This window comes from Anas platyrhynchos, chromosome 12 (genome assembly GCF_047663525.1).
Source record: "Anas platyrhynchos isolate ZD024472 breed Pekin duck chromosome 12, IASCAAS_PekinDuck_T2T, whole genome shotgun sequence".
Classification (NCBI taxonomy): Eukaryota; Metazoa; Chordata; class Aves; order Anseriformes; family Anatidae; genus Anas; species Anas platyrhynchos.
The window spans coordinates 14,227,921-14,244,987 of record NC_092598.1 but is presented as its reverse complement, the minus strand read 5'-3'; the positions used below and the strand labels follow the sequence as shown (position 1 = coordinate 14,244,987).

The 17,067-nt window shown below is 39.4% G+C and overlaps 1 protein-coding gene across 2 annotated transcripts in view; it reads left to right on the top strand.

The window, feature by feature from the left end:
* Positions 1-17,067, top strand: part of NFATC3 (nuclear factor of activated T cells 3) — a 66,226-nt gene that overhangs the window by 6,433 nt on the left and 42,726 nt on the right. For both annotated transcript variants that reach the window (XM_027467153.3, XM_027467152.3), the window contains exon 2: positions 8,720-9,851. In XM_027467153.3, the coding sequence (XP_027322954.1) occupies positions 8,720-9,851 (1,132 nt within the window). The remainder of the gene's footprint in view (positions 1-8,719; positions 9,852-17,067) is intronic.

Here is a 17,067-nt window from a genome sequence, read left to right as displayed (position 1 = left end):
GGGTCAATCACAAGCAGCAGTTTGGCCGTTCACAGCAATAACGTAACTACAGGAGTTGTTGCCTAAAGCTGCCCTAGTGGGCCAGGGAAGTGCGTGGAGCAGAGCTGGCAGGCAGCCCAGCCCGTAAAACAACATCCCCGTCCTTGCATTTGTCCAGGCATGCCGTGGGGGTTCAGATGACAGTGGAATTCAAGAGGAGTGAAGTGATCAGCAAGGCCAAGTAAAATCGCGAAGCGGGAGCAAGCCCATTAATGAGCTGGTGTTCGGTTCTGCCTCCAGCACAGCCGTCTCTAAGTACAGCGGCGAAACGCTGGCGGCGAGGTCGTGCAAAAATGTGCCGAGCTGTTCAAAGTCTTTCAGGGAAGATGAGTTCAAAGCTGAAGAACGGCAGAGCTGATCGGTAAGAAGGCTTTCTGTCTGTGCTGCCGGCTGCACGTCTCTCGAGTTGACTGAACAGCTGAACTTAATCATTTACGTGGCTCTTCTGATTAAATGTCTCCCTGACACTGAATGCTTATGGCTGCTTGTCAGACAAAGGGCGATAGGTGTGATACGAGTTATTTTTGGTGTTTTTTTTTGAGAGGGCCGGGCTTTGTTTCTGTGTACCTGGGGGAACGGGAGAAGAATCAGCTTTCTGGGAACCTTAGTGCAATGATGGGAACACAATCAGTGATCTTCCAACAACATGGCCATAAAAATGGGAATCTCATTTCGGTTTGGTTTGGTGTGTGTGCTTTTTTGTTGTGTTGTGGTTTTTAAAAGCAGAAACAAATACTTCATTTGAGCATGCAGAAAGACATTCATAGGTAGAAACATGAGCAGGTACCTATGGCTAATACATCACCCTCAGAACTACAGAGTGAAATTATTCATATTAATATTTAGTTTAATAGCAATTGTTTGTTTAAAATGGCTTCTCAGGCTGCTTTTTGGAGGTTATTCGTCACTTCTGAAAATGATAAATATTTTTAATATAGCAAAATATTACTACATGGAGTAGGGCTTTCTGTTTATTTTTTTAATGGGTTGGTGGAGGAAGTTATACTCAAAATCCTGTAAGTGTTCCTCTCTGGACTTGCTTTCAGGTTCTTTCAAACCTAGATATTTTTTTTATTTTTTTTTATAGATGAGCTTATTCAGGATTGCAGGAGGCAAATATCTCTCAATTCACCGCTTAGCAAGAGTCTTTGTGTTTCAGTGGTTGCTACCTTTCTTTCTTAGGAGCCAATGCATTGAATTTATTTTTTTTTTTCTGAATTGTTTTACATTGGTTTGGTTAAACAGACAATTGGAAAGCCATGTAAACAGAAATTTCACTGATAAGCAGCATTTGTACCATGCTAGAGAGGGAATAAAGCGTTACCTTGTAACTAAACTTGTTTTACAAACTTTGTGTCTTCATATCCAAACTGAAAACCCATTACATATCCAGGATCTCAAGCTGGTAATAAACCCAGGGTGCTTTTATTAACTGGGAGTGACAACAGTGGTTTACTGCTTTTGGTGTTGGATAAAGGGTGGTGATAATGGCTACAGTAATTGATAAGGATTCATCCATACCTTATATAAATGCTTTCTAGTAGCTGTTCCCTAAATCAAGGACACAAAGGAGCTAGAGTAACAGCCTGATTACAAAAGGTTTTAGTGGTGTCACTTGGGATAAGTGTACTCAAGTGACAAGGCCACAAGAGAATGTGTGGTTTAATGCAAGGAACCGCTAAGAAAATTTGTCAACATTCTGTGTTTTGCATGTAGCTACTTTAATTTAGGTCAGAGTTTGTGTATTTCATCAGTGTGAATGGTCAGGTTTAGGCTTCAGAGCAGCAGATAGCAGTACCTTTCAAAGGGGTTAGCATTTCTGCTGGCTGGGGGAAGATTTGATTTTAAGCTGATTAGGTGCCTGCTGGAATAAATACAAGTTACTGAGGACTCTGCGAAGAGATGGGAAGTTTCAGGGTTTGCACGTGACACAATTGTGAGGCATACTTGTATTTTGGGGGATCATTCTGAAAATTGGTGAAAAACTAGCTTTCTAGCTGTGCTTCGGTGTCTCCTTTTGGGTTCCATGGCCATCTCTGCCCGTGACACTTACTGTGTCAGTCAGTTAGCAAAGTGAACTCGGGGGGGGGGGGGGGGTGATAACTCTTCACTGATGCGAGCACTTCTCATTCTGGCTCATCTCAGTCCCTTGACATACAGAGCCTTTGAGTTCTGTACACGTGAAGTCTACGCTCCAGCTGTATTAAAAAATGTATTGATGAAAAGCTGTAATATTAAAGATTTAAAGTACCTATGTGGTAGGACTGTCTGCTTTGTCACGGCAGGCTTTACTCTGCTGTATTGCAGGACAGCAGCTGAAGTAAGGTGTAGCTTTGCTGAGGTGTGAGGGGTTCCCAAACTGGTTTGCTGAGATGCTGTCAGCACCAGGTCTCAGCCAGCGCTGTGCTCTGGTGGATAATCAGAAGGAGGCAGGCTCCCATTTGTCTTCCCTCCTCTAGCTGTAGGACTTAACCTCTCCCCACACAAACTTTTTGTCTTTGCTTATTGCATTTTTTTCTATACACTTCCACGAAGACCACAGCCTGGGTCACTGTGCTGTCCTACAAACTAAGATACCCATTTTCTTGCACGCACCTGTTTACTCTTTTGGTTTGTTTTGCTGTGGCCCTACTTAAGCACTCTGGTTTTGGTAACTCTGCTTCTGTGCAGTGTTTATTTCAGGACAGAGGCAGACTGTGCTCCTGGACGTGTCCCTGGGACAGCAGAGTGCTGTCGAAATGCCTGGGGTGGTGGGAGCTGGTCATGTTGCAGCCATGCGGCAGTGGGGTGACAATTTCACTGGGTAGGTCAAGCACTAACCAGAACTTCAAGTAGCTGGAGAACCCTTTATGGAGTCCATTGTCCCCAGAAGAGAACAGATACTGAACCATAAGCTCCAAAAAGTTCTCATTTGAAAGCCTGCTGCACAATCAACCCGAAATACCAGGAGAGCTTGAGAAGGCCCAGGTATAAACACTGCCTAGTGCTTCCGGTTGCTCTTCGCTGTTCTTGTAACCGAACGTAGAGTGACTAATTCTTGTTGAAACTTACTGTTACTAGCTGGATTTTTTTGCCTGCTTTGTACATCAGTCTAGTCAGCATCTCTCAAAGCATTCTGCAATGAAAGATTATGAGATCTTGGATTTTAAATACAAGGAAGAAGCTTTCTCAGCTGAGATTAACTCCATTTGCCACAACTGAAGTACATAATTTTTGGAAACGTGCTTGTGGCTTAAGTAGATACACTTGATTTTCATGTTTATTTAGTCTGTTTTTCTTACATGCCCAGTAAAGTTTCATGACTGTTACTTCCCTATTTGGAACTGAATTCTGTTACTTCATGGTGAAGCGTGATTGCTCCACGGACAGCCCTTCTACTTGAAATGTGTACCAGGCGACGGCCGAAGGCTTCTGTTGCACGTTACATTTTTATTTGGGAGTGCCACCACCTGCACTTCCAGTCCTGGCTGCTTGCTTCTCCCCACGTCCTAAAGTTTACGTAGCTGCACTGTAAATCAGATTACTAAAATCATCCGGGTTAAAAATACGACTCTTCTTGTTTCCCCTCCTGCTTTGTATACGTGTGAGTGTGCGTGGGAGGGTAGTTACTGCAGAAAAAAACATAACATGTAGTTACACCCTGCGAGCCAGTCTGGTCTTTTTCTGTGAAATGTCAGTTGTAAACACTTGATAGGCTGTATTATTCTCTTGCTTAAGCTAGAGCAGCTTCATTACTGCTCTGCGATTCTACTGAGGATAATTAATTCTCATCTAGACTAGGACTCGGAAAAGATTCATTGACGAGCTGCCACTGTGAAAGAGTGTTTTTCGTGCACATTTTCAGGATCCTTGCTTAAGACGAGAAGATGAGTGAAATTCTGGTGGGCACGACAGAGCTGCCTATATCTAGCAGCATACACGACAAGTAAAATTTGTTTTTCTCCCTTCTGGGTAATCAGATATGACCATGAAAGAGAGCACAACATCATTGAATGTGGGGTACTTCTCCATCAAATGGTGGTGGAGTAAATTAACCTTTCCTGGAAGCTTGAACTTGCACTGATGTTTTGTGTGTTTGTAAACTTGGACTACAGGGAGGTGTTCCCCCTGCTCCCCATTGCTGCCATAATTGCTTTCACAATTTACCCTTTTTATTACCATTTTTGGTGGCCTGCTAGTCAGTTAGACTCCTCATAAACTAATACGTGGCTGTTCTTCAGGGCTTTTTTGGGTTGTTTGTTTTGAAGTTCCCTGCTAGATCTGACATTTAAGCTTGTTGGAAGACATGAATTGTCTCTGGAGAACGTGCAGGATGCAATGGAAATGTGGAGTTAAATGTCCAATTATAGAGCTTTAGTGGAGTAGTGCGCCACCATGAACGCTGATGGGTTGTCTTTAAGTGCACAGAAAGCAAATTGGGGCTGTTGAGTGGGTTTGGTTTGCTGTGAAGCTTTGGACTCGTTTTTCTCCCCAAGAAGTATATGAATTGCTGCGACTGAGTAGGATAATGAAATTAAAAAGTGGAGCTACCAATGTTTTTTTGTTTGTGATAACAGTGGCATTCCGTGGCATTCTTTTAATATCATCAAATTTGGAAAGAGATAAAGGTGACTTGTGACAGACCTTAAAAACAGAGGAGGGTGTCCTTCTCTTCTTAAAGTTGGGGAACGGAGACAGATTGTATGACTCGCGTTAGAGCACACATGATGTCTGTGGCAATGCTCGAGTCCTTCCTTATGCTATTTAAAGGACTTTATTACTGATCCTGTTTTCACAGTAGTATTTTTGTAAGACCTAGGTCATGTTGCACTTTCTTAGTACCTTATAACAACTCTTATTGTCTGAACCTGTTTGTTTATGGGCTTACAAACCTAGACTAATACCGCAGTTTGGATATATTTGGCACAGGGCTTATGTTCAGACATTTGATAGTAATTGACCTTCCTTCTGTGGAGAAATGGGGCTCGCTGCACAGCTGCACATACGCCTGTGCCAGTTCATCGCTGAGAACAACTGGTGGGAAGCATTGCTGGTCCGGAATAGCAGTGTGATACGTCAGGCAGCGAGCAAAATGTGCTTTAGAAATGGTTGTTCTGGGTGTTCTTTGAGCTAACTTGTGAATATTGTTACATTGAAGTGTAGCTGGCAGCTCAGTCAGAGACCAGCCAGTGTTTCGATGCTGCCAGTGAGCTGCTGTGGGCTCGTGCGCTTCCAGGCAGTAGCAAACGTGTGCTCCAAGTGCTGGAGCGCCTGGCTCTCGTTGAGGCACAGACACACAAGGGAGACACCAGTGGCAGGCTGCACCTCCATGTAGCTGACGGGCATGTTAGGAATACAGGGTGTGCGCTGCCTTTTGTGAGCCCACTAGTAAACACCATCTCATTGGGGAGGGGAAGAGGGCTTTGCTTATTTCTAGAGACTCGCTGCCTCCGCCATGCATGGTAGTGTGTAGTGTTGTAGTAAGCTAAAGCAAAGCTGAGCTTCTCTATGTGCTACCAATCCAAAAGGCCTCCCTCGGTTGTACAACAAAATATGTCTGATGTGGTTTTGTTCTTAACAAACGTTGACTTCTTGTTTTGTTTCTTGGTCTTTAAATGCTTACAGGAGCAAATTACTTCCTATAACTGAAGTTAGTTAAACTGATTGATCTGTAATTCTTCACTGCTTTTTAACCTTTTATTCAGGCCAGTTTTCTTTACTCTGCATTGTTATTAATTTTGTTAATTTCCTTGCTCGCCTTTACTGAAGAAGAAGCATTTACAGTCTACCATTTCAGGATTGTGGCAGGATTTGGATGTGGATGGCAGTGCTTTTCTCTGTCCTTGTGTTTTGCTATGTCCTCCTGAGCATCTTGCCTCCATGTGCTTGTGGTGGCTTTTCTGCTCTACCTCAGTAATCTGACCTAGTTTCTGTTTCTTCAATGGTTCCAGCACATATTTTAAGGTCAGCGAAGGCCTAAGCTGTCTTTACTCCTTTATTACAACATCTTTTGCTCCCTTACAAGGATTACTTGGATGTAATAGCTCTCCCATTCAGTTATCTGATTTCCATAACTCCATCCCTTGCCATGGATTTTTTCATAACTTTTTGCCTTGTACTAGCCTTTTGTGAGACTCTCGTGAGCTTGTTTACTCTCTGCTCTTGTGAAGTCCTCTGTTGGATTTCTTTCAGCTATTCTCACTCCTTTCCATCTTAAGGATTGTCAGGCTTTTTTTTTTTTTTTCCCCTCCTTTCTTTCAGTGAAGTTGTATTCATCTTTGTATGCTTACTAATTCCTTCTATATAATTAGGGGGCTCTTCCAGATCAAATTCTTTATATAGTTCTTAATATGACAAAATTGTTGGTAACTAACATAGTAGAATTAATGAGACAGTCCTAATATTTAATGTTGTCCTTTGTATGAGTAACTAGCAGATTATTTTAACACATGATTATAAGGTGAGGGGTGGAGAACAGGCACAAACTAAGATAAATCTTAGTTTGGTTTATTGATCGTGTCTGAAAATGGCTTGCGTGACTTAGACTTCAAAATATATTGTTTCCACAGTCTTAAGTGTGCTTGTGGGATTTGGCATTCATTAGAGGCTAACATGTTCTGACTGCAGGTTTCCAGCTGCCTGTGTTTTGAGTACATGCGTGCACGCTGCTGGGGAGGGATAGCAGGTGAACACCCATATATAAATGTAATGTTACATATAAAATCACACAATGCATGTAAAACTATTTAGCATTAGTCTTAAATTCCTTTTTGCACCTCTTAATGTGAGGATCATTGTCTGTGTAGTCTGTTCCTTGGTAACAGTATGCTTTGTCTCCACTTGAAGATGCTTCCTTCTCGTCTCTGAGGAGATGCTGTTCTGTTTTGTTTTGTTTTTGAATAATGGCTTTTAGTTAATATTAAGATGATTGCTATTAATGAAGCTGAATGACTTGATTAACATCCTATTTTTTTTCCATCGTGGAAGGGCCTAAAATACATGGCTTCCTGTCTGGGTATTTTTATTTGATTGTGAGACAGAATAAATTTATTTTAAAACCATCTTCATTTCAGGGCAGCAAAGGCAGCAAATTGAGGGATAGTACTGAAACATCTGGTAGAGTTAATATATATTTTTGAATGATAAGTGACTTCTGCTGAGCGTGTAAAAAGAGTCTGCTGAAAGGGTCTTTCGCCTAATAACTTTTAATGAATCTTAAAATCTGAAAAGGTTGGTAAAGTGTTAATATCCTACCCAGCACTAAAAAACAAAAACAAAACAAAAAAAACACATAAAAGAGCCAATACCCTGAGATACAATTAATGCAATCCGATTTGCATTTATGGAAAATCGACAGATGAACGTGGTGTCTTATCATTGCATTTAATAAAGGAGCAGGTTTTTTTTTTGTTTGTTTGTTTTTGGAAATATATAGGTTTCTGCCTAATAGTCCCCTACTACTGGAAAAAAAAAATCAAAACAACACTAGAAACTGCACAATTTTAATTTTAATGGGTGAAAAGCTTTCCAAGTGATTCAGCATTAAAACAAATTACTCATGCTATAGAGACAATATTGTTAACAGATTTTTCAGACTAGTTTCAGTATCGAGTGGGAATAATCCAAGTACGTTGAATTCATCTTCTAGGAGATGATAGAGTGGTGAACAACTTGAGTTCTCCTTCACGCTTTGTATGATTTTAGAGGGAAGGATCCTTTTTACTAGGGAAGTGAGTGGAAGCGTAGCGATTACAAATTAAGGAAAAAGATGTGTTTTCTACTTATTTCAAGGACAAATGTATTGTAGGGGTGCTTAATCCAATGTTGAGAAACAGGGCAAAAATATCTGCATTGGTTCTGTGGGACAAAGCTGCTGATTTTGTTAACTGGACTTGCACTCCCTCGTGATTGCTTGTTTTTCTTTGGAATATTTCCTGTGTTTGGGATAAGTTTGTGAGATCTGGGAATACTTTGCCTTTTTTATGCTGAACAGCTTGCGCTCAAACTTTGCAAGACTCAATTTGAAAAAATGCTGTTCTGTGGGATGGGCACTTGAGAGTTTTCTAAGCAACCAAAAAGGCCTTTGGAATAAGATTCTTCCTAATATCTTTAATAATGTTCCTTGTGAGGCCTCTTTTGATTAAATGCTTTGGGTTGTTTGTCATCTTCGTTGGACTTTGAGACACTGTAAGATGCTTTCCAATGTTAAAGGAGATAAATACTGTGCATATGATACTCCCGTGCTTATAAGTATTGACTAGTGGGATTGCAGAAAGTGTTGTGTTTGTTCATATTCATATAAAAAGATTAAATATTTAATGGACTATAACTACATTCAATTCATAATTAATTCATGGAAGAGGAAGTTTGAGTTGAGCATTTTGTCTTAAATGCTTTCAATATTTTAAACCCACGTTCTGTGTGTATTACATCTTAAACCACTGAAGATGTGGATAAACTAGAATCTGGTTGAAAACTAGATTTATGAAAGAAAACTTAAGCTGTAGTCATATCTATCTATAAATAAGTAAAGGGGATCTAAAATAATGAGCTTTATTTTGTGTGCCTAGTATAATAAGAAATGTCTAGGATGTTTCCCGGACACGTCCTGTTTTCAAAAAAAGATCTTGTGACGTTTTCAAGTATTGCACTCTGACTCTGTTCCTCTTTTTTCTTCTTCCTTTATTTATTTTGTTTTCAGATCTTGAGTCAGATGACTGTGCATCCATATACATCTTCAATGTAGACCAACCATCATCATCTGTAAATCAGCCAATTTGTATTCCTCGCCATGGACTGCAGTCTCACTCCTCTCCTCTGTCACCACCTACAAGACTTCAGAGTCACAAGAACTATGAAGGAACTTGTGAGGTACCAGAATCCAAATACAGTCCACTAGGTGGACCCAAACCCTTCGAGTGCCCTAGTATTCAAATTACATCAATTTCACCTAACTGTCATCAGGGGATTGAAGCCAATGAAGATGAATTGCACACAAATGGCACAGAAAATGAGTATATGGAAAGGCCTTCAAGGGACCATCTCTATCTTCCTCTTGAGCCATCATACAGGGAATCATCCCTTAGCCCAAGCCCTGCCAGCAGCATTTCCTCCAGAAGTTGGTTTTCAGACGCTTCCTCTTGTGAATCCATTTCCCATGTTTATGATGATGTAGACTCGGAGTTAAATGAAGCAGCTGCTCGATTTACCCTTGGCTCTCCTTTGGCATCTCCTGGTGGTTCTCCAAGAGGTCCCAGTGATGAATCTTGGCAACAGCCATATGGATTTGGGCATGCCTTGTCACCTCGACAGTCTCCCTGTCATTCTCCTAGAACTAGCATTACAGATGAAAATTGGCTAAGCCCTAGACCAACATCAAGGCCCTCATCAAGACCTACATCCCCCTGTGGGAAACGACGACACTCCAGTGCTGAGATTTGCTATGCTGGTTCCCTCTCTCCTCACCATTCTCCAACTCCATCACCTGGTCATTCTCCCAGAGGAAGCATAACAGAAGACACATGGCTGAACACTTCCATCCATAATGTACAAGGTCTTAACTCTGGCCTTTCACCATTTCAGTGTTGTACAGAGACTGATATTCCTCTTAAAACAAGAAAAACCTCAGAGGATCAGACTGCCACTTTATCTGGAAAAATCGATATCTGTCCTGAAGAACAGGGTAACTTATCATCATCCCTGGAAACTGCAGTAGATGACTGCTCTGGATCTCAACACACCTTGAAAAAAGACTTGCCCGGAGACCAATTTCTTTCTGTTCCTTCGCACTTTACTTGGAACAAACCAAAGCCTGGTCATACTCCTATATTTCGGTAAGTGGTAAGAAAATCTCTAAGTCCTTCAGAAGACTTCATTCCTGTGCATCCTGTATACACATACTAATGCACTAATATTTCTGTGATGCGTTAAGACTATTTAAAGAAAACGTGCGGACAGGTAAACAATATAACTGGAAAAAAAGCAAGTTGAGACTCCGAATACCCATCTGCTTCTCCTTTTAAAAATACAGTAGATGCGCTGTAACATAGGAACTGACTTTGCTTGACCGGTTCTGTGTAGACGTTTTCTAAGAAAGTTATGTTATGTTAATATACATAAAGAAATTATCTGTATAAAAGCACACTGTGGGTGTGAATGTTGGTGTTCCCATACTAGTCTGCCTTGATTTTAAAATAACTAATTAAAGTAGTGTCATTCTACAGAGGCAGTGCTTAAGATTTGCTCTACAAGGGCATTGTGGATGAAGGAATTGGTGTGGTGGATGAAGAAATTGCTCTCTTTGTCGGGGGGAGCAAAATCAAGAGCTGATGACTGATACAGAATATCAGAAGTTATTTAAACGCTGACATTTCTCAAAAATACAAAACAGGTACACATGCAGAAAGTGGTAAAGACTACATCTATTCACAAGTAAACTGAATAAAATGATACATTAGCTGCCCAAAATGTAGCCTGACTATTGAATTAGTGGAAATGGTTGCATTAGCAGCTATATCCTGTATGAAAAGTCAAACTACTTAGCATTTGTAGCTTGTTCCAGAGGTACTGTGAGATCAGGCATCTTCAGTATACTCCAATATTTAATTCTATTGTATAGTATTTTGAATTTGCTACTTAGGAAGTAGGGAAGCTAAGTTCACTCTTACTCTTTAGGAATAAAAATTAAATGTAGGGAGACCCACTATTTGTTGAAGTAGTTTATAGCAGTAACCAAAAGCAAGCACCTCAGGTTGGATACTAATTGCAATTTATATGTTAATCACATATTATTTATGCACTATATATAGCATTATATCGTAATATAAATTATAAAATATATCATAAATTGCAGAATGTCCCTACGTAATATTTGATTGACCAGTACCTTGGCAGAATAGCACTCTTTCAATTGTAGATTAAATTGGTCATTTTTCAGTATATTTAGCAATGAAGTTATTTGGTCATTTTATTTATTACATTCTTACTCTTGTTTAAGAAACCTTTTTTTGTTTTCTTTAGGTTCCGTTAGGAAGAAGGATAAGAATTGACTTTCTGTGTATTTCATGTTTCCATCCCCTCCGCATAGAAAATCCCTTTCTTATTGGGATCTTCTGATAGAGACAGTAGATCTGACCTGGCCATTTGATTGTTGCCCCGTTGTTTAATGAAGATGCTGGGTTTTATTATTTTTTTCATGTCTACTGTTAAGAGCTTGAATTTCATCCGCTGAAAATACTTTCTTTCCAAGTAAATCTTTCAAACCTATTTCTAGGTTCTCGTATAAAGTAGTTTCAGATTTCTTTTATGAATTTGATTATTTTTTTCCTTCATTCCTTCTCAAATTCTGTATTACCTGTCTGAAGAGCAACATAGATGCTTCAGGATAGCGATAGCCTATGTCAGTATAGGCTAGGTAGTAGTCCAGGAGAATACCAGAGAAAGTGTTTCTTCCTAGAGCCTATTCATATGCAAATATCTAAATGTGATCCACTTGCTCATGGCGAGGCACCATCTGAAAAGGGTTATATGCTCATGTGAGTTATCTTAAGCGCATCCTTAAGTCCTTGAAACTTTGTGGAATTCCCATTTAGTAGGTATTTAGTAAATATTTATGAAATCATGTCATATTGGGAAGTTCATCAAGACTGATCCCTTCTAAAGTTTTCTTGTGTAGATTCCAGCCAGCTGCCTCAAGTACAAAGCTGCTGTTTTAGAAAGACAAGTAGCAAGTAGTGTTTTGAAGTGCTGCATAAATAAATAGTTTCACAGAAACTGATGTTCTCCATTACAATGCCTACAGTTAGACATCTTAGATTAAGTTTTATAAGGCTTTTTTTTTTTTAATTTAGGTTGTTCCAGGAAAATGAAAACATTGCATGGACAACCCAGAAACTATTAATGAGAAAAGATTATCATGTAATTTAATACTCAGGTTGGGGATTTTTCACTAAACGTACAACTCATAGGAGCTGAGCAACATTTAGTGTTAACATCCACAGATATGGTGCTCTGTAGTTAATTAGTTCTGATTAAGAACTACTTTATAAACTGACAGTTTCCTTCAGAATGCAGTGCAACAAGTTCAGTCTGGAGCACCACAAAGCGATGGGATACCAGGCACTATCTTGTTTGCAGTGGTGGTGAACAAATGGGCTGTGACACATGCATTTGCAGTTCAGGAATCTCTTTAGTGGTGGATGCTTAATGGCAACTTGAGAGTATTTTACCTGTGACTATCTGGCAGTTTCCACTAAAAGCTAAGATTGCTGACTATGTTAACCTTCTTTTTCAGGGAAAAAAGTAATGTAAATATAGTGGCAGGTGTTAGAACACTTGCAATAGTTAGTTCTCTTGTCTGAATCTTTCTCTTGGAAGTCTGTGGAGCAGAGAGGAACGGAATTGTTCTATTTTTAGCATAACAATTGGGATCTCAGACTTTAATTTTAAGAAGAATAAACCTTTTAATGTGAGTGGACTATAGACAGACTTACTCTGTTACGTAGTTATCCATCTGTTTTTTGTTACATAGAAATAACACCAGTTGTGCTGTGTTAGCAAAACTTTAAAGTGAAAATATTTGCAAGTCGCTGACTTTGAAGATAAGTACCCACTTAGTGAGACAAGCAAGAGAACTTTGAACCTCTTAGATTTTTAATAAGCCAGGCTATTGCTGTAATGTTTGCACACCATTAATGAATCCAGAGAAATTCAGACTGCTTAATACGCGACCTCTGTGCTGTACGTATGATTCAGCTCTCTCCTTTGTTCTGAAAGATAGAATATAGATTTTACTTGGCAGTATACTATATCAGTAAAGCATATTTAACTGTAGGTCTGCTAGTAGTAGAACAGTGATATTTTGAATGTAAACAGTATTTAAAAAAAAAAAATCTATTGATAATCTACTGTGGCATCTGGAATGGCCCCCAAATTCTTAACTCCCAACATGTTACTTTGTTCTATGTAGTGAAGAGCAATCACAGCTGTGTTTTTACTCCACAAGAACTCTCAAAGAAGGACCCTAAAATTGCAGAATAGTAAGATTTGAGATTTTGAAGGGTTTGCTGTGTCACGGCATTGACTTGTAACCAACGCTGGTGGTTATTTGCAAAAGCTCAGGATGTGAAAAAGTTGTGGAATATCCATTGGTCAGCGAGCTCTTTCTCACAGTCACAGATTTTGATGTTTCAGGAGAGCTGCAAGTGTAAAGTGTTACTTTTGCTGTAACTAAGAAATAATAATTTAAAAAGCACTCTAGTAGCAGGTCTGTGAAAGTTAACCAATGGAAAAAAAAGAAGCAGAAAAAGAATTGTCACAAACTCTTTGAGCTCCTAGTGGGTATTCTTGAAAGGTTATTGCTAGAATTTGTGACTACTGAGAGGCAGGAACATGTTCGTACTGAGTAGCTAAGATGAGCTCTCATTCCACCTCTATTCAAAAACTTTTTAAGCCAGGAGTCCAACAGAGCATTAGACTAAAACTAAGCTAATCACACGTGCTTCAGCTGAGGTACCAGGGTTAGCAATTGCTCTCTGCACAGAGCCCCAGCTGGCTGTCCAGTGAATTGCCTAGGAGGAGAGCTCCAAATGGAAGATAACCATTTTCAGTTTTTAACTGGATTGTTTTCCACAGCTGCCATTGGCCCCACAGCACTGCATGTGGGATAGAGGGAAGGATAAAGCGTAAGTTGAATGCAAGCAAGCAGTCTTGTTTCTAGGCTTTGTTTCTTCCTGTGCAAAGGATATTCAGCCCATGGAGTGGGGCCGTGACTTCTACAGATCCAAATATTGAAATCCAGAGGAATCCATGAGATTGTCCTTCTGATGAGCGTTAGATGAATATTCATCAATGTGAGCAGCCAGAAGCGGTGTAGTTTTGGAGGACATAGTTGCAGGTGAAGAAAGTATCCATTGAATTAATAGTGTAAGCACTGAATAGATCATTTTAAATATGATGGCTTCTGCTGAGGATGGTACTGAAGGGTTCTTTCTCTACTTCTAAGTTTCCTTTAATAGCAGCTGTTCTCTAAATCCTTTAATCTTGATGTGATAGAAGTTTGAGCTTTTGGAGACTTGTATTAATCAGATTATGAAATTCTCTTGGTATTACTGAAAGAACATTTGTAGCTTTACAGATTGGTGCTGTCTCAACAACGTGCTAAGATTTGATTTCATGAAGCATTTAGGATGACCGTGAGTCATTGTTTGCTGGTATGTGATTTGGTGCTTTACTAGTAAGTTACTGTACTGTTAACAAGGGGTTTTCTCAGGCAAAGAAAAGCAAAAATTACAGAACCATGTGTAAAAGCCACTAAGTTGCAAGGTATTGTAACAGTAATTTTGTGATGAACTTCTGTAACAAAGTATGTGAAAGTGTCTACTAATACATTCCTCCTCCCTCAAGTTCAACAATTGAGTGATTTGAAAAACTAAAGTTCTTACTTCTTTTAATATTTTTGTCTAAAATAACTTGTAAACAAAACAAAAAAACAGTTCAGCACATGATCTAGATCCTGTGTTCTGAGTGCAAAGGTAGAAATGGCTTTGCCAGTAATAGAAATGTCATCATGTTGTGTGCAAACTGAGGGAGACAAATCTTTTTGTCTCTTTTTGTAACAGTACGAAATCTTTGCACATTCCTCAAAAAGCTGTGTTTTTTTTTAAACATGTTATAGGTGTCTTAGTTTTAAATCATCGGAGATCACTAGAGTTCAGTGTCAACTTTATTTACTCAATTACTCCAGCTAGCAGCTTCAGAATTTGTTTCTTATATACAGTGTCTGGTATAGAGATTGCGTTGCTTCACACCCCAGCACTGACATGATTCTTCTGTTTTGATGTTGATTTCTACCTAGTGGGGGGAAACAAAAGAGGAAAAAAGTTTATAGACTGTATTCTGATATTTTATATATTTATTTAGTGTCCGAGCTTGAAGGTCCATGTGACGTTCAGAAGGTGACAGGCAAGGAAAGTTTTTGTTCAGCCTCTGTCCTGTTATTTCAGTTTGAATAAACCATTTAGATAGTGGAGGCTCTGGTAAACTAACAGAAGTAAAAAGCTTACCTTTCGAAATGATCACCGATTCACTGTAATGCATTGCTGTACAGCATTTTCCTCAAAACAAGTGAAAGAGTGGTGTGGAAGCAGAAATGAATTTAAATGATATTGTCACAGGGCAGAAAGATGCATGACACTGTACCCTGAAACTTTTTAGGATTCCATTGCTGCTGAGAAGTTGAGGGTGATGGAGACAGCAAGAAAAATATTCAAAGATAAACACTTAATGCTTTGGATATCCAACATCACAGTCTGTTCCTTAAAGGGAAGCAGCTACAACTCTAGTCTATTTCATCTAGAAAACAGCAGTTTGAAGCAGCAAGGCCTAAAAGTCTAATGCTACACAATTTATTTGGAAACCTGTTTTGGAAGCGTCTTCCTCCCTCCCTCTCTCTTTCTCTGTCTCTCTCTCTCTCTCTGTCTCGTTTAGGCATCTGCACATGCATATGTGCTTGCTCACTCCCTCATGCTGATATTTTTTTATTTGTTTTCAAAGAATGACAAAATCTTGAGACCTCGTTATTTTCCTGTCTCCATGTTTGTTTTAGTATTCCAAATATTGTTTCAGCAGATAATGGGACTCTGATATGGCTTGTGCTACGTTTTTATTAGTTAATTGCAGGATTAAACCTCTTAGAGCTACAGAGAGCCATCGTTAGCAACAAATACTTTTTCTAGAGTGAGTTTAATATGTAACTTTGAGTAATATCTCCCAGTAATTGGTATGTAGGCTGTGGTGTACATGTTACACCAACCTCTCTGCAGGACCATATCTGTTCACTACGCATACCAACTATTTTAACATCAAATATTTGGTTATAGGGGAGAAAAAACTTTTTCAGAAATAATAAAGAACAAATTATTGCATGCTAAATTTTTTTTTTTTAACTATTTTTAGTATCTTCTAATCCTGATGTTTCTTTCCATTTTCAGACTGAAGACTTGAGTCTTCTTCAGTAACTATAAAAGTGAATGGCAAGGTCTAGTTGATAGCCAATAATAGCATTTAGGCAGTAGGCCTGGGGCTGTGGTAAGTAACTGGCAGGGCTGGGCTTATGCTGCATTCCTTTTGTTTTCCTGTTTACTCTTTTACTGTTGGCATCACTTCTCCTACCCAGTAAATAGTATTGCTGTGGAAGGACTGGTCCTAAGACCTGCTTACTGGGGGAAGAAGAGTCTTGGCTACACACTTAATGCTTGTGGACATGATTTATTGCTCTCATTTCTTACTTTTAGTAAGAAGACAGGGAAAAATTCTGGTTCCCATTCACTCCCCAAAAGGCACTTCAGGAGATGAGTTTATCTCAGTTAGCTCTCTCCTGAAGTGCACAGTCAGAGGTACTCCACAAAGCAGCAGGCCAGCAGGTTTATAGGTGGCCCTCCTGTAAGAGGATGCCAGCAAACAAGGCCTTTTCTTCTCCTCCTTTTCCATGCTTAGGGACAATGATGTTTGTAGTAAAAGGTAGATATATGGTGCTGCGGCCTGAGCCCAAGTCCATCCAGATACTTACTAAAGACAGCCTTTTTTTTCCCCTTCAGTTAAAACATTACCTTCTTTCCCAACTGTAGATATGTTTTCATAGTTTGAAGCTCTCTAGAAGGTACAGCTTATCTTTTGTGGATCTGTAGCTGTTAGTGTTTGTGAAAGTGTGCATGGTTTTGGACTGGCAGTAGGGTTTTACCTGACTTCCTGTAAAGGAGAAAGAAATGGAGCTGAGCTTTCTCAGGCAACAATACAAACCAGTGTTTGTCCATCTCTTTAAAACCTACTTTGCTTGCCCTGTTGGTTAGTTTATGATAATAAAAACTATTTCAATAGAAGCTTATTTTTATTGTATATGTTCTTGTGTGGTACACAGTACTATAAACATTCACTTTTAAATGTTTAGAAATTAATTTGCTCCACCAGGTAATTACCGACTTGAATCCTACTGTTCTTCATATTAGAATTATAAGTCTGTGAATCTAAGCAGGTAAAAGGATAGGTATGAAA